The 26,865-nt window shown below is 42.0% G+C and overlaps 1 protein-coding gene across 1 annotated transcript in view; it reads left to right on the top strand.

The window, feature by feature from the left end:
• The first annotated feature begins 13,237 nt into the window (after positions 1 to 13,237).
• Positions 13,238 to 26,865, top strand: part of pdlim4 (PDZ and LIM domain 4) — a 30,437-nt gene continuing 16,809 nt past the window's right edge. Inside the window, exons 1-2 of the mRNA XM_079487449.1 lie at positions 13,238 to 13,564; positions 24,458 to 24,609. Coding sequence (XP_079343575.1) covers positions 13,472 to 13,564; positions 24,458 to 24,609 — 245 coding nt within the window. The 5' untranslated portion in view covers positions 13,238 to 13,471. The remainder of the gene's footprint in view (positions 13,565 to 24,457; positions 24,610 to 26,865) is intronic.

A 26,865-nucleotide genomic window follows, 5' to 3' on the forward strand; every position in this document is an offset into this window, starting at 1 on the left:
TGTCAGTATTCACTTATAGTTATAGCGCCACCCGCAAAAGGGAATGTGGCACAGTAAATAACCAAATAACCAATCCTAGACTTCACATATTTGATAAAAGTCCTGGTCTGAAGACATCTACATGGTAATATTCAGTTACAAGTAAGCGCTACCTGCAGGGAACAGAAAGTGGCATGTTTTACACTGTGATTATCTCCTCATAAAGATTTGAACAGATCAGCATCATATTTGGCCAGTCTAATCTTAAGACCGTTGTGATGAAACATTGCAAGTTCCTACATTTTCTTTAAGGGGCGTGTCTGTGGTGGCCTGACAAAGTTTGATGTTTCGCCATGAAACAGGAAGATGTAGTTACTTAGGCACAAAAGGTCCGACTTCACATGTTTGACTTTAGTCCTGACCTTACCACATATCCATGTCAGTGTTCACTTACAGTCATTGTGCCACCAGCTGGCAACAATGAATGTGGCACAAATAAATAAAGAACAAATCCTGTTATTATTCAGCATTAATTTTACTCCGTGTAAGTCGCTTTGGATAAAAGTGTCTGCTAAATGACTAAATGTAAATTAATTCTATGCCTACCATTTACCGGTTTCCTTACGCATTTGGGTAGCGTTGGTTGTCATATGTGGGTTTCTCGCACAAATTTTTGCATACGCATTCTAAGTGAATGAGACCCAGTCTGCTCCAAACCTAACACGTTAATAAGTGTCATGTCCTGAAAGACATGTTAAATATGTCAATATTAACCTGCAGTATTGCGCTACAAACTGGCAGCAGGAAATCTAGTACGTGTAAATAAATGACAGTTCAATTCAATTTTATTTATATAGTTTATTTATAAGCAGCTTTACTGGAGAAAAAAAGAAAAACTAAAAACACAAAAAAGGTAAAACACAGCACAGGACATGGTGTTTATATAACAAGTTAAATGACTCTAGTAAATAATATCTATTGTCAGCAGTCTCCCGGTGGTTTATTTAGCATATTTTGCATTAAGTGAATGCTTTCCTGAAAAAATGTGTCTTTAATCTAGATTTAAATTAGGCGAGTGTGTCTGATCCTGGAATAGTGTCGGGAAGGCTATTCCAGAGTTTAGGTGCTACGTATGAGAAAGTCTTTCTGTAATGTAATTCCCTGTGTGCACATTGTCCAGCGTTCGCTGTTCCTGAGGCCAACAGGTGGTGATGGTGGCACCGGGTTGCGGTTGCACTTGTGCGAGGGCCCGACTTTGCTGCTTGCAGCTTTAATTGGCTTTGTAACTCTGTCTCCTCTCCACCAATAAGCTGGTTTGTGGTGGGTGTTCTGGTGCAATATGGCTGCCATCGCATCATCCAAGTGGATGCTGCACATTGGTGGTGGTTGAGGAGATTCCCCCCTTCAATGTAAAGTGCTTTGGCAGCCGTGGGGCTTGTCGTTTTTTGGTCAATATTTGGGGGCTTCCAGCAGGTTTGGTTCCAGCACACACCAGTTTTTCCATTTTCTCTGAGAAGCACAGAAGTGGAGATGCTGGGGAGAGAGATAACGTGTCTGGTGAGAGGGGCTGTATCTCTGGTGTTATCGGAGGCTGTAATACGCTGTCCTGGTTTCCCTGGCTGTTTTCCAGGAAGTCGTCCTTGGGTGCTGAATCTTGGAGCACTTCTAATATGTCACAGTCTGTCTGTGTGGAGCTCGGTGGGCAGGGCTCAGCTGAGATGGTGTCCATGAACTGAGTGGTGTTATCATTGTGTGACGTGTCAGCCGCATGTCCAATCAGGTGCTGAGGTGAAGACATGTGGTCATTCACACTGTGTTCGGGTGTGTGTGTGCCATTCTGGTTGAGTGGATTGGCAGAAGGATGACTGAGGGAGAAGAAGATATTGTCCTTAAGCACTCTTGAACCCAGTTTGTTTAGCTGGTGGCCATTTTGTTGAAACAGTTGCCTCTGACTCCAGAAAATATTGAAGTTGTCAATGAAGTTCACTCCTTTTATATTGCAGGTTTTTTGCAGCCATGTATTAAGCCCAAGCAAACGTGAAAACCTGTTTGTTCCTCTTGCTGGGAGTGGTCCACTGATGAATGTTTGAACATTCAGTGTTTGTAGTGTTTCAATGAGTTCATTGAAGTCCTTCTTAAGAAGTTCTGACTGTTCTTTATGAATATCATTTTTCCCCACATGAATGATGAGTCGATTTACAGTCTTATGTTTCATCAGAATGTTCTGAAGTTCCCTGTTTACATCAGAAGTTGTTGCTTGTGGAAGGCAGCACGTAGTTGTATCCCTGCTACTAATGTTTCTGATTATGGAGTCACCCACTATCAGAGTCCTGGGCTCAGCTGCGCTTTGAGCTGAGTGCCGCTGTCTGTTCGACCATGAGCGCCTGTTAAAATCAGAGTTAGCTGCTGGCTGATTTAGTCTGTGTTCAGACACATTCATCAAATTTGGGGATTCCTCATTGAATAGTACTTCAAATCTGTTCTCAAGATTTATGGGCGGTGTTCGGAGACCAGTGTTTGCAATCCTTCTAGCCGTATTTGGGGTAGAGGATGCTGCTGCGGTAATATGTGATACTCGTGACAGTCTGATGTCTCGAGTGCCTTTAGGTCTCGCTCCCTGTTTATGCCATCTATTTGTAAGTCGATCGGCTTGTTTCTCTACACTCAGAAAGGCCGGTCGAGGAGTACTAGATTTATGGGACTCACCGGCTGTGTGCTGAGGGCGTCCATGACGGAGCTCTGATTTGTGTTCTGTCTGGTTGGTGGTCCCACAAGTAACTTTGTTTCAAGAACTGCAATCCTTTGTAAAAGTTTGTGGCAGTTTATGCAGCAAGTAGATTCCAGAGAAGGCATTTTCTCTTATCCTTATGAGTGTAGACAGTTGTGTTTTCGCTTCCCTGGAATGTAAGCTTTCAGTTGGATGCTGGTCAAATAAGATAATTCTGATTTTTGTAGTAAGACGTTTGAGCACTGTGCCGAAGTTAAAATTAGGTGATAAAAGGAGATAAAATATAAAATTATAAAAGCGACAGAGTAAGCGCGGATAAGTAAGCAGGAGCGTCCGACTGCGACTTGACTCCTCCTCTTGCATACACTAGACTATCATAATATATATATTTCAAAGATCTAGGCTGCACTAGTTAGATCAACCGGAACCAGGGACACTTCCAATGACAACTGATGCATTTGTTGCATCAAAGAGTGCAGAACAGTACTCTACTCTCAGCCAGTCTTGTCTCATTGTTCCAAGGTTACCAGAGCGGGCAGGATGCAGTCCAAGGTTACCGGAGCGGGCAGGGCGCAGTCTAAGGTTACCGGAGCAGGCAGGGCGCAATCCATTCCCAGACCTGACAAATGCTGGACGAAGGACGTGGCGACTCTACAAAACTTCAGTCGCTATTAGATTATTAATGATAATTTTAAATCTAACTTTGTTTTTTATTTTGCCTTGTTGTGCGGCACTGTTGAGCTTGTGCAGAGGCTGCAGTTTTTGCCTGAGGGGAACTGGAATCCCCTGGTTAGGCCTGGTCTCCCTCTGAGGTTTTTTTTCTCCTCCAATGGAGTTTTGGGTTCCTCGCCACCGTTTTCATACTGTTTTGCACTGTTTGCCTGGCCGGGGGGGCTGCTAGAATTTGATAGTCTTATTTAATTAACACTGCATAAAGGAATTTATTGTGTGTCTGATATTTGACCTGTGTTTTGACTTCCATAACCTTTTATGTTTTACTTATAGTCAATGTTTTCTTGTACAGCTGCTTTGTAACAATGAAAATTGTAAAAAGCGCTCTATAAATAAAGCTGACTTGACTTGACTTGACTTTTACAATACACACGTTTTACACAGTTCCATCAAGGAGAAACTTCAAAGCAAATTCCATCGTAGAGAAGGCAAAGTCTAATAATTCAAAATGCCACTAGGGGGCAACAAGTGACTGTCAGTAGTTGTTATAAGGCAGCATCTGTATAAATGTCAATGATTTATGACTCTTGACCCTTGACCTGAACAGGAGGGAGTAGGCCTACAGTAGTCTCAGTATTGGAAACATTAGCTGGGTCCCAATTTGAAGACTAAGGTCCAGATTTCACATTGAAATATTGGTTCATTCCTCCCGAAGAGTGATGAAATTAAAAGCTATTGTATCATGTATACGTGCATGCCTTTAGGATGTCATAGAATAAAGCGAAGAAGCTGTGGAAGAGATAAATTATTGCTTATTCTACACAGATATTCTAAAATGGCCTGGACACGTTTGATGGCGATTATAGTGATATTTCCAACTAATTCGTTTCTTACTAATTAGTATCACACATGTATCCAATCATGAAATTCATTCAGACTATTTAAACAGAGAAAAGTAGTCACTGTGCTGTTTGGTATAATAGTGTTCCCCACACTGAACATGACCCAGAGAAAGCAAAGGATAAAGTTGTCTGAGGAGCGCAGAAAGAAAATATTAGACAAGCATGGTAAAGGTAAAGGCTACAAGACCATCTCTAAACAGCTTGATGTTCCTGTGACAACAATTGCAAATATTATTACAAAGTTTGAGGTCCATGGAATTGTAGCCAACCTCCCTGAGTGCGGCCGCAAGAGGAAAATCAACCCCAGAATGTATCCTGCCCAATAGGGGCAGACTAATAACTGGCCACAGACTGTAGTGAAGACTTCTTACAAGCTGTTTTATTACAATCACATTTATCAAATTTCTCATAGAATTAAAAATATTAGAAAGACACACTACCATAGACCTCATATAGGCCTACAAAGAAAGAGGGATCATACACTCATGACTAACCACAGGGCTCACACTGGGCACAACTGTAAGTGGTAAGAGCATACAATCACAAACTGCCATTCACCCCAAGCCAGCACAGCACTCAATATGACATACAAAATCACAAGAAAGTCCCCATCACTGCACCAGTGCCAGTCACACCCACAGAGGAACCCTGCAGCTGCCAAGGAATCAGATAATATGAAAACTAAAAAAAGAAACAAAAATCAATCAAAACAATCGCAGACAAAAGTAATACTAATTATGATAATAGCGAAAGAGCACTCCAATTTCAAAATCGGCAGTCAAGATGGCGGCATAGATGTCTCGGGTGTTTTATTTCAATTGTTGTTTTCGTCTTACTATGATTTTTATTACTGCGCCTGGTACGGTGGCTGTCTTTCATTCGGATGTGGCTCTATTTTGAATAAACAACTGGATTACAGCAGTGCTTGCTATGAGGCTGTCAATGTGATGATTGGAGGCTACGGGATGAGCAGTGGTATTGAGGGATAATGAGCTCTGGGCAGTCTGCACTACCAACGGCTAGCAGAAGGACAAAAAACTCTCCAGTTAAGTTACATCTTTTTCATTTAAATGTTCATTTAAAATGTTACTGGTACATTTTGGAGACTGATTAAATCATCAACTGGATCTGTATTGGCCTCAGCAAATCCTGATTCACTAATGGTAAATAATGAAGAAATAAGCGGTAAAGAAAATTTGCAGAAGCCTTTAATACGCATTTCATAAATGTAGGTTCAATCAATCCCCATGATTCTCTTAATATGGTTACTCCTTTGGATAGTAATGTACATTTAGATTTTCTCAGCATTTCTCCATTTAAGGTTAAACAAACATTGATTGTAAAAAGTCTGCTGGTCCTGATCGTAGTTTAATGGACAAAATTGATGCAGTTCGTTTCTGGGCACACTCAACTGACTGTGAATGATTATGGTCTTATCAGAAACGTGTTTTAAATCATTGGTTACGAACAATATGATTCACATTAATGGATATAATATTTATTGGACATATCGCATTTCCAAAAGAGGGGGAATAGCGATTTATGTCAAATAGGCATTAAATTATTCCGGTGTACAATCCATCAGTAGACCCAAATGTTTTGAACTGTCTGTACTTAAAATACATTTTCCAAGTGGGGCTGACTTCATAGTAATGGGATGCTTTCGTCTTAACACTGCTATCGGACTATATAAAAAAGTAAGATGGACAATGACTTGGTATTGCTGGGGGACTTGAACTGGGACCGGTTATCAAAGTCCTCACATTAATTCAGGGACACATGTGATGCATTAAATCTGTAACAGTTCATTAAACGGCAACACGGTTACATCTTAAACAAATGGATGGTCAACATTGCTTGATGTTATACTTACTCTCCACAAAAATATTCATCAGTTGGAAATTTTTGTAATGACGCTAGTGACAATTCCACAATTGCATGTGTGAGAAATTGTAAACTTCCTAAACGTAAGGCCATATTAATTTTTAGAAGGAATTATAAGAAAAATTGTTAACATGACCTGCATGATAGTGAAGTGTTTCGTGTATATGAAATGGCAGATGCTGAATTGGCATGGAATTATTTTAACATCAATTAACAGGAATGCACCTAAAAGAAGATTTACAGTAAATGGAAAAAATAATCCATGGGTTAATAATTTATTTTCACTTCTATTAGAGAAATAAATATTGCTTGGTCCAAGGCTAATGCTGCGTTCAAACCAAACGCGAATGAAGCGTTAAACGTGAGTAATTTACATGTTAAGTCAATGCAAAGACGCAATAGACCTACTTGCGGTGCGATTCGCCGAATGACGGAAATTGCTCAATTCGTTGAAAAATCTGAACCGAGTTAACCAATCAGGATCTTGCTCTAGTAGGGCCGTGATTATGACATAGCGAGTGGATGCAGAAATCCAAAACAACAATGAAGGACTGCGCCTCCGAAGGATCTGATGGACCCAGACACGGCGCAAAATGAGTCTAGCTCGTTCTACAGCCTTCCGTAGAACATAATGCGCAGCTACCCTCTCAAAAAAATCCATGTCAGCCATTTCGCAAGGAGACTGTACCGCCTGGCAGAAGCCACTCCCATGATGCGAATTCGCGTCACTAATGAAGTGAATTTCATGCGTGAACTGCTGGTCTTCCTGCAAAGGCTATCAAACCACTTCAGCTGGTTCAAAACGCAGCAGCACGCCTCATCTTCCAACAGCCCAAAAGGGCTCATGTGACCCCCCTTTTCATCTCTCTCTCTCTGATTCAAGTCACTGATGTTTGCATACAGAACTATCACTGGATCTGCACCGGCATACTTTCACACCCTACTACACTCCTACGCCCCATCAAGAACCTTCACACCCCACTACACCCCTTCAACCCATCAAGAACCTTCACACCCTACTACACTCCTACACCCCATCAAGAACCCTGCATTCAGCAAAAGAGCGGCGCCTTGTAATGTCTTCTCATAAGGTCACTAAATCTCTTTCCCGCTCATTCTCCTTCACAACTCCTTCCTGGTGGAACATTCTAGATGTCCTTTACATGATTTTAGGATTAAAACTCTAAATGGTATGCCGCTAGAGAGGGTTGCATTTTATGAATGTCATGGTATTTGGTTTGATGATAAGCTGACTTTAAATTTCATATTGATAGCCTTTTTAACAAACTGAGACCAAGGATAGGTTTTTATTTTCGTCGATAAAAATATTTCTCCTTTGTTGTTCGGAAGTGTTTAGTAGAAAGCACTTTTCTGTCTGTCCTGGACTATGGTGATATTATGGAGTGCAATAAATGAGGAGACAAGAGAGGGAGATGCGTCAAGTCAACTTTACTCCACTTAAAAACAATAAGTATATGAACAGCGAGACAAGGTTACCAGAGCGGGCAAGATGCAGTCCAAGGTTACCTGAGCGGGCAGGACACAGTCCAAGGTTACCAGAGCGGGCAAGATGCAGTCCAAGGTTACCAGAGCGGGCAGGACACAGTCCAAGGTTACCAGAGCGGGCAAGATGCAGTCCAAGGTTACCAGAGCGGGCAAGACACAGTCCAAGGTTACCAGAGCGTGCAAGGTGCAGTCCAAGGTTGCCAGAGTGGGCAAGACACAGTCCATGCCCAGACCTGACAAAAGCTGTGATGATAGAGCTGGATAAAGTCAAGACAAAATTTCAGCCACTGATAACCTTAAATCCAAATTATTTTTTATTTTGCCTTGTTGTGTAAGCACTGTCGAGATTGTGCAGAGGCTGCAGTTCTTGCCAGAGGGGAACTGGAATCCCCTGGTTAGGCCTGGTTTCCCTCTGAGGTTTATTTTCTCCTCCAATGGAGTTTTGGGTTCCTCGCCACAATTTGCATACTGTTTGCCTGGCAGGGATATGTTTTGCTTGTAGTCAATGTTTTCTTGTACAGCTGCTTTGTAACAATAAAAAGTGTAAAAAGCGCTATATAAATAAACTTGATGCCAGGAACGTGGTGGAAGAACCCAATTGCAGGCAGCGTTGGTGAAGGGGTTAACAAGACTTTTAATAAAACAAAACAAACACCCACAATGGGGAAAAACACTAACCAAAACTAAAGTACAAACTTGAAAACACATACTTCCCACATGGGGGGCAAAAACAAACTACTCTTTCAAAAAACAACTTCACACAAAGAATCCTGAACAAAGACAAGGTTACTGGGAACATCACACATAGACTCTTGACAGGGAACAAGTACAACGAACAAGCACAAGACAATAGACATGAGGGCATCTTATAGGAAAACTAACAAAGGAGATAACAATGGGCAGGTGTGGGTAATGAGACACAGGAGGAAAGTTATACTAGGGGCGGGGTCAATGACGAGACTGGAGAGAACGCATATTATGTCCTGATTGACAATAATATGTTTCTCTCCACATAAAACACACGGGTCTGTCATGATTCTGCCCCTAGACCAGAAAATCAAGACAAGAGAAGGTAGAATCATGACACTTGACTTGATTAGTGTCTATCTATTCAATACCATATTGACTACAGTATATTGCATCAAAATAATGCTTTATCCAGTTTAGCTCCTGCATATTAAACAGATCTTTTATCACGCTACAATTAATCACACTCTTTAAGATCACTAAACTCTGGACTTTTGGAATTTCCTACATGGCACTTAAATAGTGAAATATATCTTCCTGACACACTTCAGGGTACAGACTGAAAGACTCTCTCTCAATATAAATCTAGACTAAAGACACATCTCTTCAGCCTAGCATTCACATGATTGCATCTCCTTACTTGGCATCCCAAGTTTATAGATACAATTATAATGATCGTCTGCCTAAAATATCATTAACAGCAGCTACTGTACGCTGATTGTGTCTCTTATTTGCTCTCCTCCTCCAGTGATTACAGCAGATCCATTCCACAGAGACCCGACACCCCCGTGGATAGATGACGCCAGCCCTGAACCCTGAATGAATTGTTTTAAATGTCTTTAGATTTAATGTCATAAAATGTCTTTATATGTCTAAATAACATTTAGATTTCTTGTTTTATCTTTGTTTTATGTTTCTTTTTCATTGTGTCTTCTGTAGCGCTGCTTTGCAACAGTGTAAACTGTGAAGAGCGCAGTGCAAATAAACTTGAATTGATTTGAGTTTTTCTCCATTCATTAGTAAAGTTTTCCAGATGTAAAAATGCTTCCAGACGTTTGTGGTACTCTTGGGAATGGCTTGTTAGTCAAAAGGTCGCCGACACAATGACAGAGAAACACTCACGTGTCTGTTTCTATGTTTCCTTCAATCCCATCACAGTTAACCAACACAAGACATTCAAAAGCAGAAGGCACGCCAGATTTCCAGTGATGACGTTCATTAAAGTAAAGATTACAATGTTTTGAGTTGTGTGTCATTCATTACAGTGAAGAACGAGGCGTTTCAAAGATCTTTTAAGTTATAGGTGCAGTGTTGAGTAGTAACTCATGATCCTACAAACTTTTTCTTCAGACAAAATACTGTGAATTCGCTGTAATGTGAAGTTATCTACAGCAAGCATGCACTCCTAAACTCATTTAAACAAATCACACAACACAATCACACAAATGCTGATGCGAATAATCATTTTTATTGAAACGTATTCTTTTCATTAAACGTATTTTCCATGATTAAACCGTTGTTTTCCATGGCACAGTATATTTGACATGAAGATGAACTATCTTGTTCTTCACGTTATTGTGCGATGGATCTTCTCCTGTTTCTATAGAAAATCAGTAACTAGCTGTGGAACGTCATACCTGATTTCAATCTGACAAGTTTCATTGGAGATTAAAGACATCGGTTATTAATATCATAAATTCAGTTTTTGTATTCTGCCTATATGAGGGAGACATTGGAAAGCTGACTCATTATAGACAAAATGTTTTCCCGCATGTGTTGAAGTCGTCATCATCAGTAGTCTGCGGACAGAAAGGCAGAGGCCTGATCCTCTGATGCATTCATTCCAAGACAAATCTGACAAAACCAAAGCATTTCTGCAGTAACATGTTTGATTTCTAACCGACCTGGAATGGATTCAAACAGACATCTGATACTCTTGGTATGGCTTTGCACAGGCATTATTTTATTTTTTGGTGAGCAAGTGAAATGACTTTGTCTGAAATATTAAAAGTTATTCTCCATCAGCAAGCAAAACGTCATGTGACTTAACTAGAGTGAATATTGTTTAGTGTTTGAAATGATGTCAACGTTTAACTCCGGCCATTCGTGGAACATATGAGTGAGCAAGTGAGTGTCTGGAAGTCATTATAATGGTCAATATAACCACGACATAGAGTTGCACTTTACAAACAAATATCACACATTCAACTAAAACGTTATTAGTGAGTTCCACGTGGCCAGTTCAGGCACTTATACGCCATTAGCATAAAATGTGGTCTAGTTTTCTCAGTTGTTTACATGACATTTACATAAGCAGACAATTCGATCCCAAGTGACTTACAAAGGAGAAAGCATTTGTTTGTTGGATTAGTGTGAATCGGACTATAACATGACGGTCACTCAGAACATTTCTTAGCCCGGGATTAACTTTTTAATTTCTAACTCGTTCTCTAAATGAACCTGACACGAAACGTGTCAAATTGGTGTCTTAAATGGATATGTACTGATTCATTTACAGTTGTTTTTGTATAGTGCTTTCTGAATGAGCATTGTCAAAAAGCAGCATGACAGAAGAAAGTTAGAATAAACATGAAGCATATTATTTAATATAATTTTATATTTGATACTGGATTTACATTGTACATATCAAGACAATAATATATAACAGCAGTCCAGTATCTGTGTTGTAAACAAGCCATATGCATACGCCACAGTGACAAGAATCCCAAGCTACCTGAAGCGTGAGGATGAGTTCGGCTGTCCCACATGAACACAACACAAGAGAGATGAGTTCCCCTTCAGTCAGCGGTTGTTCAGATGACACTTCTCATGGCTTATGTTCGTATAAACAGAACATGAGGTAGCGTGCGTGTCTGATTCCTTTAACTCTACGAAAAGATGCCTCCAGCTAATCCTGTCCAAGCAAACCAACCAACAACACAACTGTTGACATGAGCCACACAATGGCCATATACTTCCTTTTGTGCCTTTGCCTTTTATGGCCTTCATCTTTTCATTTATTACAATACATGCTTGAGCAGTTCATTCCTCCAGCAAACAAGAAGCGGAGAGGCTGAACAAAGAGCTCATTGACAGAGTAAGAAGTGGAGTTTAACCTTCATTCAGTCCACAGTGTTTTTCATTCTCATGATATATATATATATATATATATATATACTGTATATTCTCACAGCCTGAACACACTTCCAGTGTAAACTCAACTCACTTCTCTTCTGCTGTGTGGCCTCATTCTCATGACAACACAAGTATTGCCAGAAATCATCAATCCTGCAGAGGCTCTGTGTGACTGAGGTAAACTCTTAAGATTTAAAAAGGCAAATGTTTTGAGGAATATTGTTATGAAGCAGTTATATAGTCAACCTGATCTCACAGGAATTCTTAACTATTTTACGAGGTGGCTCATTGTGAATCGTACAAAATACTAGAAAGAAAGCAATACTGAATCCCCAGCCCTTACTTCACTGGCACAAAAGCAAAATGTACGAATAAGATCACACAAATTAACCCAAATGAGCCACATGGTAAACTCGTCCTGTTTTTGCCGTGAGATTGTGTTGGGATTGTTCATGGTGATCTTCCTTTAGCATGTGACCATATGATACTATTGTTTAGCAGCACGCAATATGAATTTGGCTTATTACACAACACACATGAGTTCAGATGGAAATATTTGATAATGTGAGAAGAAAGACATAACACTAATAATACAGTTTAGTGTTTTTATGGTTGACCATTTCAACGGGACAGATGACCTCTGTGTGCTGGTGCTGTCATTCATCAGTTTGACTTGATTTGATTCATATCAGAGGCATGCGGTTATTTATTTGGTGGGGCGGTGCTGCTGGGGTATGAAAGGTCATACAACAGTTATTTCTGTGTTAGATTTCATGCACAATATGGAACACAAGGTGAGGTTTATATTCAAGTTCTAACAAGTGAGCTTGAAATAATGACATGACTGTAAGTCTACAGGTGTGGAATCATTATTGTTATTATGATTCTGTTTTATTTCGCATGATTGAAATGAAAGTTACACCAACAAAAGAAACATGTTCACATGAACAACGTTTATTTGACTGATGCAGTTCATGTCGCAAACAGACCTGAAAACATGCAGCATGATGTGTGTTCATCTGGTTAATCTTGAACTTATTAACTTCTGTTTAATGCTTCACTTTTCCCACTTTACTGTTCGTGTGATTATTATCTACAGAAGCTTTTGTTCCCTATCTACCTTTACTGTAAATATGGTGACGGGAATGTGGAGCTTTAAGTCAATGACATGTCACATTCAATGATGAAGTTAACAGAAACTGTGTATCTGTCCTGACACAGTTCTGACATGATGTTGAATGAGCTGAAATGCACTGAGCTGTTTGTTAAAGAACATTAATGGATTTGATCTGTTCATTGCACACACACACACACACACACACACACACACACACACACACTACGCATAATAGTTTTTTTTTCAAGATTCTTGTTTAATGTCACTATCCAAGTGCAGTGAAATTTCCTGTAAACTGCTATGCTGACGTCGTAAACTGTTGAGAACTGCAGATCAAATGTGTCTCGTTGTGTTGTTTGTATTTACAGGCTACACAAAATGGAGAAGTTTTAGTGAACTTGTGTATGAAGTGATTGTAGGATGCACACGTGCTTGTGTTCAATTGTGCCCCCGCCAGCTCACGGTGCAACTCCTTCTCTTTCTCTCTCTCTCTCTCTCTCTCTCTCTCTCTCTCTCTCTCTCTCTCTCTCTCTCTCTCTCTCTCTCACTCTCTCACTCTCTGTCTCTGTCTCTGTCTCTCTCTCTGTCTGTCTCTCTCTTTGTCTCTCTCTCTCTCTCTCTCTCTCTCTCTCTCTCTCTCTCTCTCTCTCTCTCTCTCTCTCTCTCTCTCTGTCTCTCTCTCTCTCTCTCGCTCTCTCTCTGTCTCTCTCTCTCTCTCTCTCTCTCTCTCTCTCTCTCTCTCTCTCTCTCTCTCTCAGTCGAGTCAGTCGCCGGCAGTCTCTCTCATTATTTCAGTCGAGTATGTCTCTCACGGTGACTCTCAGCGGTTCTCCTCCGTGGGGTTTTCGTCTGGTGGGTGGACGTGACTTCAACACTCCGCTCATCATTTCTCGAGTAAGTTGCGTGTCGTTTTATTCTCTTGATACGTTGCAGTCTGCGCGCGTGTTTATAACTGTGAATCTGTGTCTTTATCACGGCGTTCGTGAAAGGTTTCGTGTCCTATAACAGAAGTTTGTATAGAGTTCATAGTTCATAACACAACACAACGACGCGACGCGAAGACTTGTTGTTGATATAAGTGTATATATCTCATTTCTGTCCTGAAGAAACAACACCCAGATATTAAAGAGAGGCAAAGGAAACAATAACATCAGCAGTATGAGTATTCAGTCATCTTGTTGAATGTGACAAACGCTCATGAAACTATTGCCAAGTTCAATAAATAACACACTGTCATGCTCGAGTCTATGGAAAGGCCCTGCATCTATTCTCTCCATTTCATAACGATAATGGAAATGAAAAAGATGAAATAAAATCATTATTACTGCGTGAGCATTCATTAAAAGCTTCATATTTGCAATATTTCAATTTGACAGGGAGAACGCATTGTCAGTGTCAAATAATTTCATTTTATTTTCATTTTGGCACATACAGTATTGTGCGCGCAGCTAAACAATTTTACCCCGTTTAGGTTCAAGGGCATGCAGTTTAATCCATGTGTGCCACATTCCAGAAGACCATGTGACTTTATTCACAATGACATTAAATTACAGCCAGCAGGACAGATTGAAGCACACGCACGACTCATGAAGCTTCACGATTGTTCACCCTCATCACTGGACTGTAAAGTCAGCTTTGTTTCGGTGGTTTGAGGACATTCACGCAAATATAAAAAAATTGCTGTTGTGTCAAATCAAAGGCATGCCAGTTTTCATAAAAAACACACATGCAAAGGTACTCAAGCTAAAATAAAATATCTTACATGTTGACTTGTGGTTAAATGATTCACTGCCAAGAGCCTAAAATAAAAATTTGGGTTCACAAACAAAACCACAACTCGGTCCTAAGATGTTGGAGATTTTTGTCATTTTTAAGATCCTACTTGGATGTATGCAGTGTCCAACAACAAGCATATGTACATACATGTTGTGCACATTGTAATATTTACTCTTGAACAAATACAACCATATTGTAAAGCAATTTAAGTTAAATGTACTGTAAAGTTACATTTTACTTTTGTAAAGATTTTAGCAGAGGATTCCCAGTTCCCAGAGCAGTTACTGCTTGTTACTGTGATGGACAAATCATGCTACTTGAAACAACATGAAAAATGTTTGGTACACTTACAACTACAATTTGTGAAATTAATCATCTATTTAAGTTGTCATTACTTAACTGAGAAGGGGTGTGACGAGATCCGATGTGTCTCGCGAGAACACAATATCCTCACGCAATTGGCATGATTTGGTGATTCACTCAGAACAGACAGATGGCATGTGTGTCTAAATAACAGGATTCAGCGTCCACAAGTCTGCATCTAGTTTTATGGACTCGACAAGTTTCACTCGCAAAATAGACTATAAGTATTATAGCATTTCAATAATCTTATCACTTTATGAGACATACGTGTGAGCGTGTGAACAGATTTAACGGTGAATGTGTGAGACTTGAGAGCCCTTTAACATGTTCAGATTTTACACTGCGTCAGTGTGGTAAGGCAGTCCTCCGTGTCAAAGCTTTTTGTGTATTTGAATAACTTGCGGAATCGTTTCAGTCTGAGAGCATTTTAATCGCATATCGCTCCCTAAATGTAACCTCTGTCCTTAAAATATATTTGTGAGCATTTGTGCGAGTGCATATTTTGTTGTGGTGTGACTTGTTTTCATTACTGTAACTGGACAAATTATGTGCGTACTATGAGCTACAGTGACCGACCCGGCCATTCAACAGCATGATTTTCCAGACCGTAGCTAGCGATAATTTCACATAAACATCTATCCGAACCCGGACTCTACCCTGGTCAGAGCAAGTGCCCCGGGCTCGGAACTGGCTCGAGCCCAGACCACACTCCCCCAAATGCAAAATAGAGGTGCAACCTGAAATTTAGTAAAAAACGAAAGGATGAGGGCCCGTTAGGGCTATCGCTGCTGCGATACTGGCTTCATGTGGGTAGGTTCTTCTGTGGCATAGCATGAGTTGGAAACATGTGCCCCTGCGGGGGCAGACTCTGATGCGATACTGGCTTCATTGCTGGTGGTGCCTGCTGATACAGAGCACTTGTTGGAAGCTCGGGCCCCTGCGGGGGTGGTCACTGCTGTGATACTGGCTTCATTGCTGGTGGTGCCTGCTGATACAGAGCACTTGTTGGAAGCTCGGTCCCCTGTGGGGGCGGCCGCTGCTGCGATACTGGCTTCATTGCTGGTGGTGCCTGCTGCTACAGAGCACTTGTTGAAAGCTGGGGCCCCTGCAGGGGCGGTTGCTGCTGCGATATTGGCTTCATTGCTGATGGTGCCTGCTGCTACAGAGCACTTGTTGGAAGCTCGGGCCCCTGCGGGGGCGGTCACTGCTGTGATACTGGCTTCATTGCTGGTGGTGCCTGCTGATACAGAGCACTTGTTGGAAGCTGGGGCCCCTGCAGGGGCGGTCGCTGCTGCGATATTGGCTTCATTGCTGATGGTGCCTGCTGCTACAGAGCACTTGTTGGAAGCTCGGGCCCCTGGGGGGGCGGTCACTGCTGTGATACTGGCTTCATTGCTGGTGGTGCCTGCTGATACAGAGCACTTGTTGGAAGCTCGGTCCCCTGTGGGGGCGGCCGCTGCTGCGATACTGGCTTAATTGCTGGTGGTGCCTGCTGCTACAGAGCACTTGTTGGAAGCTCGGTCCCCTGTGGGGGCGGCCGCTGCTGCGATACTGGCTTAATTGCTGGTGGTGCCTGCTGCTACAGAGCACTTGTTGGAAGCTGGGGCCCCTGCAGGGGCGGTCGCTGCTGCGATATTGGCTTCATTGCTGGTGGTGCTTGCTGCTACAGAGCACTTGTTGGAAGCTCGGGCCCCTGCGGGGGTGGTCGCTGCTGCGATACTGGCTTCATGGCGAGTGGTGCTGTCTTCGAGACTTTGAGATTAATGTTGTGAGATGGAAGCGCTGGCTGCCTTGTGAACAAACCGCATGGTAGTGCCGCTTTCAGCAATGAAGACCGGATCAGCCGAGCGCCAGATGTGACAACCATCTCCTGCGGAGGCGTTCCCTGGTGACAAAGCTGGACAACTGGTAACTGTGAATGCGACACCTGCTTGAGTCGATAGGTCCGAAGGTGATGCGATCTTCGGGGAGTCAAAGTGGCTGAGGTTTGAACTAACATCCGAGACTATCAGAAGATATGTGAAAGCAGTGTTCGATGGGCTTCCCTGAGGAGCGACAGGTCCATCCGGATGTAGCTTCTAAAAGCCTCCGATGACCATCAGCCTAGGGCTTGGATCTGCGGCTGGGATAGGCCCTTTTGGGGCGGCTGTGGTGGCTGCGCCTATGCGGAAGGAGTGCCCGGAAAAGTTGTCTGCTGGGATGCCAGATGGGAGCAGGACGGCTTTGAGGTGCTTCTGAAACCAGAAGCGTGAGGCCGGGCGATTAGAGTCGTCGACGAAGAGGGGATCCGATATGGTGGCTGACCGGGGTTGTCTGTAGCGAAGGTAGGCTAGGAGGGTTCGATACGGCTGAATCGGTGATTGGATATTGTAAACATAGACGAAATGGCCTCTCCTGATCTGGTCCGTCTTACTTTGCTTAATTGAGTAAGAAATCGTTTCCGAATCCAGCACTTGGAGGTCATTCACGGTGGGGTGAACCGGAGGGTCGAATTTGGATGTGGTGGTGATCTCTGAGCATTGTAGAAAGCCGAAGAACGCCAATGTGAACATGGCGTTGAGTGTGCTGGCAACATGTGTGGAGTGATATCCCTTGCGGAGGGTGGAGATGTATTTGGTGAGAATCTCCAGGGTAATGGGCCTCCTGGCGTCCTGACGGGCGGGTTGGGATCTTCGTATGCCTTGTATAACCATTGATGTTAGGGAGCTTGCTATGGCCGGTGAAGGGGAGTTGAAAATCAATTTATGGAAGAACTAGAGTCCGCTGAGGTAACCTCTAATGGAGCTGGCCTGAAGGCTTTTTGCAGTGTTGAGAAATGAGATGTATGAGGTGATTGTGAGGAGAGAAAATTCTGGGAAGGGAATGCTGAAAGCCTGGTGAAACGAAAACGTGGGGTGTGCCTGTTGTAGAGAGAGAATGGCGGCCGTTTGCGCGTCGTGCGGAGACAAGCTCGTGCTAGCGTTGGCAGCGGCACCGAAGATATGAGGCCCAGGGGCCGAGGCCCGTGACTCTAACGGAGGCAGCGTCATGCTAGAAATCAATTCCGGCGCCACGGGCCAAGATCCCGGGTCAGGAAAAGCGAATCTAATGGCGGCCGCTTGTGCGTCTAACGGAGATAGGCTCGTGCTAGCGGCGGCAGCAGCGTCAAAGAATTGTGGTCCGGAGACCAGCGCTTGTGTCCCCAACGGAGGCAGTCTCACACTGGGGAGCCAAGAGCCCGGGGCGGGAAAGGCGAATCTAACGGCGGCCGCTTGTGCGTCTAACAGAGACATGTTCACGCTATCGGCAGCGCCGAAGAATTGTGGTCCAGAGACTGGCGGTTGTGTCCTCAACGGAGGCAGCTTCATGCTGGAGACCTATGGGTGAGCCAGGGCTCCTGGGAGTTGCCGGCCAGCCTGGCAGGGCAGTCAGCTGCATTCGCGGTGGTGTCCCACGCATTGAGCTGAGATGCCGCGGGCTGCCGGAGGTGCTCGATTGGGATATCCGTGGCTTCTAGCGCGACCTGAGCGCTTCCTAGACTCGCCGAAGGCTTCCTGCGTCGGCTCAAGTGAGGGAGGCCATGCTGAGCCGCGGAGGTAGATTGCCCGAGCCTGGAATGGATGGGACCCCGAGCCGAGCCTGGCTCGTTATTGGCAGCCGATCATGCCAACTTCATTGAGGGGACGTCGGCCTGGGTCTAGTTTCGACATCCACCTGCTGAATGGGACATCCGCGTTGGCAAGGGCCAGACGAAGGCTTTTGATCGTCCACTTGCTGCATGCGGGTATCTTGGGGAGCGCAGAGGTGTATGATGACGCCGGTGACTGAGGTGGAGATCCTGCCGGTGGGAGCGATGGCGAACCCTTCCTCTTAGATGCCCGCCGCTCAGAGCTTGGGAATAGTCTGTATAATACGACCTTGAGCTAGAAAGCAGGGGTGTGCATGATGGCGCAGAAGGATCTGGAACATTTGCTACTGTGGCGACCACGGGAGACTGACATCCTGGCGAAACTTGACGATGCTTATCTGGCGAGATGCATCAGGTAAGATTGTTTCTCTATTTATGATAGAGCTTGCTGGAGCTGATAAGGTAGATACAGTGATTGCTGATGATGAACCAGCCGAAATAATTAAGAAGAGATTGCGTGCTCGGCTGATAGGTGATTGCTGCTGATGGAACATCGGGCTTATTTATATGCTTAGGTTCCGCCCGAACTTTGTTAATAAAACATCATATAAAACATGATGTGTTTATGTAGTGTTAACTGTTTCTCTGAAGGCTGTGAGGGTTCAGTCAGTGGAGGAAGGAGGTGTGACAGTGTGATATGATCGCCACCTCTGCCAACATGAGCACCGTGCATTTACATCACATTTACATTTATTCATTTGGCAGACGCTTTTATCCAAAGCGACTTACTATGCAAAATCATATAGACAAAACAACCACAGCTCTTCTCTAAAAGATTGACAAAACATTTTGCAGTGTTCACATATTGTTTATTACTGAATAATATAATTAATTAAAATGGAAGTTTGATTTGTTTCACAAAGTTGATTTTATAATGACTATATATTTGGCATTATGTCTTTTGAGGTGAATAAAATAATTTTTTTTGCTTATATGTATTTTCATTAAGGATTTCTTTAAAAAAGTATCTCATCTCGTCTCATCATACTCCTAAAAGGTAGTTTAAAATGCAAATATTGGCCTTGAGTAAATCTTCACTTCTTCATCACTTCTAGCCAAGTCAACTTTATATATATTTTTACAATTTTCATTGTTACAAAGCAGCTGTAAAAGAAACATATGGACTATAAATTAAACATATAAGGTTATGGAAGTCAACACAAAAAGGTGAAAACAGTAGACACGGACACACACAAAACACACACACAGACATACACACGCACACACACACACCCACCCACACACCAGTGGTGTGCGGTGGATTTAAAAAATTAGGAGGCAGATTTCTACCCATGTAATTTTTGCGTTTGTCAGAAAACCAGTGTCATTTCAGTGTTTAAGTGTGAAAAATTCCTCTTTTTAAGTACTACAAGTTCATTACAATATGTACTTCTGATTTTTGTAGTTTTTTATTTTTCCTGCTTTGGGAAAAGGTACATCAACACCACCTTCATCTTATTCTGGAACATTTGGGATTTCCTATATAAGAATAACATCATTACCAATACCATCAATTTAATTATTAGCAGTCTCAGAAATACTCAAAGCATTTAAGAGATCAAATCAAATAGATGTGACTTACTTTAGCCTTGCTGCTATCCTGAGCAAACCTGATCACAAGCAAACGTTTTTGAACAAATCTGAACCACGTAATATTCTGTCAACAATCGATAACTCCTCTGCCTCCGCCATCTCCGACACGAATCCTAAACTCCGATTAATACAACTAATAAAACAATATAATTAATGTTTAATCTAATTTAGCGCCCACTGTTTAAAATGTATGACGAAGACGAGCAGGAAGGCGGGATCTCGCTGATGAGTTAATCCAATCATAGCCCGTTGGAGGCATTGCCTCCTCTCACGTGACTTTTCTCCATTCTTTTCAATTACCCCCACTCAAACTCACGGCACGCTTTAGGGGGTATATGTAAAGTCAATGAGCTTAGATGAGGCAAGAGAAACGCTGCCTCCCTTTGGATTTCTTTCGAGCGGGGTCGCTGTTTCACACTGTTGTACACGCTTATTTATCTCATATTTAGCTAAATACGTTTTATCCGCTGTCCTATTCTATTTCTTAACTGTTAATAATATTCTCATTCGATTATTTTCGAGGGGGAGGGGAGGCACTATATCTAAATATCTATAAATTCCTATGTGTAATATTAATTAAGTAAAACTTAAAAAAAATTAATCCACAGCATCTGGTTTGAGTGCGGCCCTGTGATGCCACCAGTGCTGAACGCTCTCTCAGATGGAACACTTCAATAATTAATATTAAGTAGATATAGTATTTATCATGAAGTTTGACAGCTATCAAATATAGTTTAATATTCATATAATAACTATTGCTTACCTATGGCTTGGTGCAGAAAATGACCAAAGCACCCGAGCCTTGTCCAATCATTCAGCTCAGTGGCCTTCTTGATGTTGGCTCCACAGTCTGTTGTAAGCCACTAGCTTCTGCTCTGAAAGCCCCCCGCCATCAAGTGCCTCTCGCAAGCCAGATGCGAGTAATGCGTCGGTGTGGTCATCAGGAAAGTAGGTTGTTTGCAGACAATGGCTTCACAACATCCAGTCGTCACTTATATAATGTACCGTCAGGCTTAGATACGGCTCCATACTGCAAATCGACCACATGTCTATCGTTCCTGAGAAGTGAGGGACGGTCGCCAGGTCTACTTCTAGCTTGGCTCTGTGTTTTTGGTACAAGTTTGGGATTGCTGTTTGCCTGAAGTATTTTCTGCTCGGTATAACATACCTGTGATCCAGTGTCTTGATCATTCTCCTGAAGCCGTCTTGCTCAACAGTATTTATTGCTACCATGTCTTTGGCTAGGTGGATCGTGATAGAGGTTTGTAAGCTCTATCCACCTTTTTTCTTTTCTTGTCGTATGCAGTCCCTGTAGCAAACGCGTCTTCAAGTGATACCTTTATGCAACTTTTCCTTTGCTTTTCCTGCTGATGTGGAGGACGACGCTGATATTAGTTAAATGCAGTCTTGATATTCCAAGACATGTTTGCGGCTAAGGTGGTGGAGCAAATTGCTTGTGTTGCCGCTTCTCGGGACAACTTTGGCCTGACACTGTGTGCAGAAAATAGTTGTTTGGTCGACGTAGTTTTTTTAAAAACCACAAACCACAGACAAGGCTCCTATATGTCATCCTATTTAACAGTTTCGGAACATTCATTGTGAAACGTATCCATCCTCTCCATTCTGCTCCATACGTTGTATAAGCATCAAACACCAGTAATGCAGTTTATAAAAATTAATATGATAAAAAAATATACACCAGTAATGTAGCCCCTTATCCTCTTACTGGATATTACAGATTAGAGTTCATGATAAAGGCCTAGGTTCTTTTGCATTTATGATCCTTCTTGTCTTTGTACTAATGTGAATCAGTTACCCTAAAATTAAAAATCTATCCTCCTATTATATACCAAAATGAATCCCTGTATACTTTCACAATTACAATAACACACGCGTGCAAGAAAATATTTAAACAAAGAAATGTATTGTATTCACAAATGAAGTCAGGTAAAAATATAAAAAAAGAAAAGAAAACCACATCACTCTCTTTCGGTGTCTCTCCAAAAAACCTGTTTAATACTAACGGTTCAGTGAAATAAGATTTGCGAATAAAGGCTTAAACCTGAAAAACAGTTAAACCTCACAAACTCTCTGACAATATCCCAATAGATTTGAAATGAAAAGAAACACAAATTAGACCTTGTATTTATTACAAACCCAACGAAGCATTCACAGATGCGCGAGTACGTAGGGGCCGGAGATGTCCTCTGTCCTCTCTCGCGATCCCCGTCCTCTTAGAACCTTCACACCCTACTACACTCCTACACCCCATCAAGAACCTTCACACCCTACTGCACCCCATCAAGAACCTTCACACCCTACTACACTCCTACACCCCATCAAGAACCTTCACACCCTACTACACTCCTACACCCCATCAAGAACCTTCACACCCTACTACACTCCTACACCCCATCAAGAACCTTCACACCCTACTACACTCCTACACCCCATCAAGAACCTTCACACCCTTCTGCACCCCATCAAGAACCTTCACACCCTACTACACTCCTACACCCCATCAAGAACCTTCACACCCTACTACACTCCTACACCCCATCAAGAACCTTCACACCCTACTACACTCCTACACCCCATCAAGAACCTTCACACACTAATACACTCCTACACCCCATCAAGAGCCTTCACACCCTACTACACTCCTACACCCCATCAAGAACCTTCACACCCCACTACATTAAATCCCTTTCCCGCTCATTTGTCATCTCATTCATGGTGGAAAATTCTTCCGAAAACGGTCCGGTCAACCAAAATCTTTAACAACCTTCAAAAAACGACTTCTCTTCTGTGAATACTTGATAGACAAATGAGAGAAAAAAAAACCTAACACTTACACTAAACCTCTTCTCTCAACAGGTAGGGGTCTAGCTTTTGTTGAAACTAGTAGCTTTGTATAAGCACCTAATGTACTATTGCTCTTTTATTACTGAGAGATCCAGGCCTGAGAGAGACCTCTTTCAATGACGGTCCGGTCGCTTGTCCTCTTATGCTCCCAATCTCCTCCGTGATATGAGACCTCGAATCCCGGCTCTCGTCCCGCCTACCTCACTACAATGACATATCGCTTATTGCTCCCTGAACTCTTTGTAAGTCGCTTTGGATAAAAGCGTCTGCTAAATGACTAAATGTTAATGTAAAACTCTACGAATACTCATCATACAAACGTAAAGCATACGTCTAAAGAAAGCTTGAGGTGTCTACTTTTAAATGATTCAATTAATATCAATATGAAGATTCTCGGATTATGTACTATGTATGATAGTAAAGACAGGTGAAGTTTTCCAGCATCAGCTCATTATATGATCACATCCTTGCGCAGAGCACTCTATTTCACATGATCCGCGCAAGCCCCAAACAATGGCACAACAAAACAGCAAGATTCTTAGTTAAATGTATTGATTGAAATATTTTGTGTTTATTTCCTTACTGTTTACCATGGTGTTACTATATTAAACGTGTACTAAACATGATTTATGGGCAAAGTTTTTGTCAGAGATCTTAATTTTTTACATATTTTTCATTTTTTCACCAGACATTTTTTCTAAATATTGGTTATCGGTCTACTTGACCAGTAATAATCGATATCGACATCGGCCCTGAAAAACGCATATCGGTCGACCTCTATTCCTGATAGTAATCAAGAAGTATTGTGGTCAAATAATATTTTAATAATTATACATCGACTGTGAAGGTGTGGGACTGAAAAACTTTCGCCCAATCAAAACATTCTGGCCAAACGCTGTGATTGGTCATGTGTACATTTTCAGTCAACACATTTTGCATACAACTGCGCACCCTGTTCACGCAAACATAATATGTCATCAGCACGCTCAAGTCCGCTGTGTCAATGTAGGGAGAATGGTGGAAAATCATAGTAAATCTACTATCTTCAAAACAAAAGTCAGTTTTTGAAAAAGTAGTGACGAAAAAACGTCTGGGTCAAGAGGAAAAACTTGAATTAACATCAGTTCAGCTTTTACACACGTAGACAGCTCTGGCAGGCAAAGGGTCTGAAAAACGATACCATGGTTGCTCTTTTTCTTTTGGACAGGTTTGTACATGCTTTCAGAAGATTTTAATGGATTTAGTTTGTAATTCGTTACGTGGATTTACGAAATAAACATTCATGTGTTTGGAGTACCAGTGGCGAATTGCATACAATCCATTGTGAAATTATAATTTCAGTGCTAGCAGGCTATAGTTAGCGACTTTCCAATGCAACTTCCTTTAATGCTGCTGAATACAGACAGCTCAGAATCATGATGACATCATGAGCAGTGCGTGTATATGTCACATAAATCCGTGCTCGGCCAGTTACAGAACCTTTGGTGTTTGGTCAGGGTGTGACGTCTGTTTTCTTTTGTTAGATAACACCTGGCAGTAAAGCGGCGGCGAGCGATCTGAGTCCCGGAGACGTGATCCTGCTCATCAATGGAGACAGCACTGAGACAATGACACACATGGAGGCACAGAACCGAATTAAAGCCTGTAGAGAAGAGCTCACACTGAACATCAGCAGGTACATCCAGAACACAGCAACACCTCATACACTACACTGTGAAGAGCCCATGACATCACGCCTCATCAAGTTCAGTTTCATGTGAAGTCTATCACAGAAAGTCGTAAAGAGTGTGCGCTGAGTACGCTTCGCTTGATTTCACACAAACAGAATTTATTTGCTGACTGTGAGACTCACATCGGGCCATATTTGGTATGGGAGCGAGCTGTGTTTGACCTCCTGCTACATCAGCTCATCCATCAGCTTTAGACACTTTCACACAGGAGCAGGACATTTATTTCAGGATCCTCCGCCTCGTGTTTACTGCTCACAGACCCTCACATCACAAATCTCCACATTCATTCACTCAGTGCTGTTGCTATGGTGCTCACTGAATGTAGTGTTCGTGCGGTTGCTAGGGTTATATAGTTTTCTCACGAAGCTATTGAAACATCATGACACTATTGATTTGAAATATAAAACATAATTCAGTGACACAAGAAATGATCATAATAAAGATATCTGTGTTTTTAGCCTTGCACAAAGAATGTGTGTCCAGCTATCCCTCAATGTATGACGTGTTGTTATTTAAACAGAGTCAAATTCTAATATTCTGTGAAAGATTATTGGATGTTCAACTTCTCAAACGAGAACAAACATTGACATATCATATTCATGTTTAAAAAGAGCAGAAACAAAGTGTCATTGACTGATGTTCTCATCTTCTGTTAAATTATTTTAAAGGACCATTCACACGCAAGCGCACACACACACACACACACATGAAATAGTCTATGTAACGTTAATCAATAAGTGTATCAAAATATGAGTTAAGTTAAAAATAAAACCAGGCACATATAAAGCCATCAGCCGTATCTATCTCCGCCCCCTCGATCGTGACCCCTGAGGTGATTACGTCACATTCGCAAGCGCATTAGGTCAGCAAGTCCATTTCCAGCACCACGTTAAACAGTCCCATGTGCACGCAGAGTATTGTTCAGGCTTTAAGTTTAGAATATTCTTATTAGTCAAAATACAACGTTGATTAATATCAACCAAAGACAACGCAGGGAGGCCAGAGGAGGAGGGCTGCAGTCAGAGGGGCATCGACCTCAGGCACGGAAAGAGGCACATCCATCAGCACTCCAATCAGTTTGATGAAATTCAACCATCTGTATTAATAGTTCATAACAACAAGTCAAGTAATGAGTAAATAACTATTAAGTAATATTATGTTAGACTGTGCTCTTTTGTGTTGTCAGTATGCTCGTTTGGGTAGAATAGGTGCAAGTGCGCACAATGTTTGCATACTTAAAGCACTTTCGAGGATAGTGGGGGTCTCGAGTCTCTGTTATTTTGGGGGTTTGGGAACCCTGCTTTAACACACGGGTAGCTCCAGTCAGTTTGATTACATTTCAAATGAACTGACAAAATAACAATTGATCTAAACTTACACTGTAAACATCAATACCAGCTTTAACTTGGTAAATGACGTGTTATTTAAGGGATAATATACAGAGAGCCGTTGTTATGGCAAAAATAATCCCTTCAGTGTGATCAGGACGTGAAGTGGAGGGTCTTGTGTCTCACTGAAGGGATTTATTTCATGATAACAGACGGCTGCTTGTACATTATCATGCTTATTTTTATTTTTTATTTATTTTACCTTTATTTAACCAGGTAGGTCAGTTGAGAACAAGTTCTCATTTGCAACTGCGACCTGGCCAAGACAAAGCAAAGCAGTGCAGCAAATAACAACACAGAGTTACACATTAAACAAACAGTCAAAAACACAATAGAAAATCTGTATACAAAGTGCAAAATGTAGTGCAAAAATGCAGTAAGGTTAGGAAGTAAATAGACTAATAGACAATAAATAGACTATTGTGGTGAAATAAATTACAGAATTGTCATCATTAACACAGGAATGAAAGGATGTGCAAATTATGATGTGCAGATAGAGATACTGGAGTGCAAGATTAGTAAAAAAATTAAATAAACCCAAATAAATATGGGGATGAGGTAGTAGTGTGGGCTATTTACAGAAGGGCTATATACAGGTACAGTGATCGATAAGCAGCTTTGACAACTGATGCTTAAAGTTATTGAGGGAGATAGGAACCTCTAGCTTCAATGATTTTTGCAATTCGTTCCAGTCATAGGCAGCAGTGAACTGGAAGGAATGGCGGCCAAAGGAGCTGTTGGCTTTGGGGGTGACCAGTGAGATATACCTGCTGGAGCGCATGCTACGGGTGGGTGTTGCTATAGTGACCAGTG

Source organism: Barbatula barbatula (genome assembly GCF_947034865.1).
Source record: "Barbatula barbatula genome assembly, chromosome: 22".
Classification (NCBI taxonomy): Eukaryota; Metazoa; Chordata; class Actinopteri; order Cypriniformes; family Nemacheilidae; genus Barbatula; species Barbatula barbatula.